The sequence below is a fragment of the Diaphorina citri genome, unplaced genomic scaffold (genome assembly GCF_000475195.1).
Source record: "Diaphorina citri unplaced genomic scaffold, Diaci psyllid genome assembly version 1.1 scaffold92056, whole genome shotgun sequence".
NCBI lineage: Eukaryota > Metazoa > Arthropoda > Insecta > Hemiptera > Psyllidae > Diaphorina > Diaphorina citri.
This window is the reverse complement of record NW_007469026.1, coordinates 1-841: the sequence shown is the minus strand read 5'-3', so window position 1 is coordinate 841 and position 841 is coordinate 1. Positions and strand designations below refer to the sequence as shown.

Below are 841 nucleotides of genomic sequence, written 5' to 3'. Positions count from 1 at the left end.
TACCATGTTTTTAGTTTCTTTCCTGTCGTCCTATCCCTTTCGTGCGGGTGGGACACAAACAACACTACTTTCGAATAGACAACCAACAAAAGGATCCACCCTTGCTTGGGCGGGCGGTACTGAAGGTAGGCTCCATTATTCGACCACTACTTTACATAAAAAATCAATTTGAATTGTAAAAGGACTAAATCACCTTCCAACACAAACACAGACCTTTAAGGAGCTGTTTACTAAGCTTAGACAGACTGTAAGAGGATACTTGGTTAAGGTCCTGACTGGCAAAGTTTCAGTAAGAGTTCTCCGTAAAGCTCCAAATCATCACTGAGGTTGGATTTTACAAACTCAGCATGATTATCCATATCTTAAATCACTTGGGTGAATACTCAAAATTCATTTCCTCTTTCAGACAAACCATGATCTCGGGTCTGCAAGAAATAGACAAGCTAAAATCACAAGTCCAAGACATTCACGTTCCTCTTGAAGTGTTTGACTACATAGATCAAGGTCGTAACCCGCAACTCTACACAAAGGATTGTATAGAGAAAGCCCTCACAAAGAATGAACAGGTCAAAGGAAAGATTGACGCTTACAGGAAATTCAAAGCTCACATGCTGGTTGAGCTGAGTGGAGCTTTCCCAAATGAACTGGCAAAATACCGAGCAATCAGAGGTGGAGATGAAACACCACCATCTTATTGATAAAAATTGGATGGATTGCAATTCTTTCTGATCTGTATATGTTCCCTTGTTCCCTATATATCACAAACTCTACACAAAGGATTGTATAGAGAAAGCCCTCACAAAGAATGAACAGGTCAAAGGAAAGATTGACGCTTACAGGA

General features: G+C 40.3%; 1 protein-coding gene across 1 annotated transcript; it reads left to right on the top strand.

Annotated features, from left to right (window-relative positions):
- Positions 1-322: 322 nt before the first annotated feature.
- Positions 323-774, top strand: LOC103524075 (mediator of RNA polymerase II transcription subunit 10-like). The gene has a single exon (XM_008489081.3). It carries the CDS (start codon positions 348-350, stop codon positions 696-698), a length of 351 nt encoding a protein of 116 aa, XP_008487303.2. The 5' UTR covers positions 323-347; the 3' UTR covers positions 699-774.
- Positions 775-841: the final 67 nt, after the last annotated feature.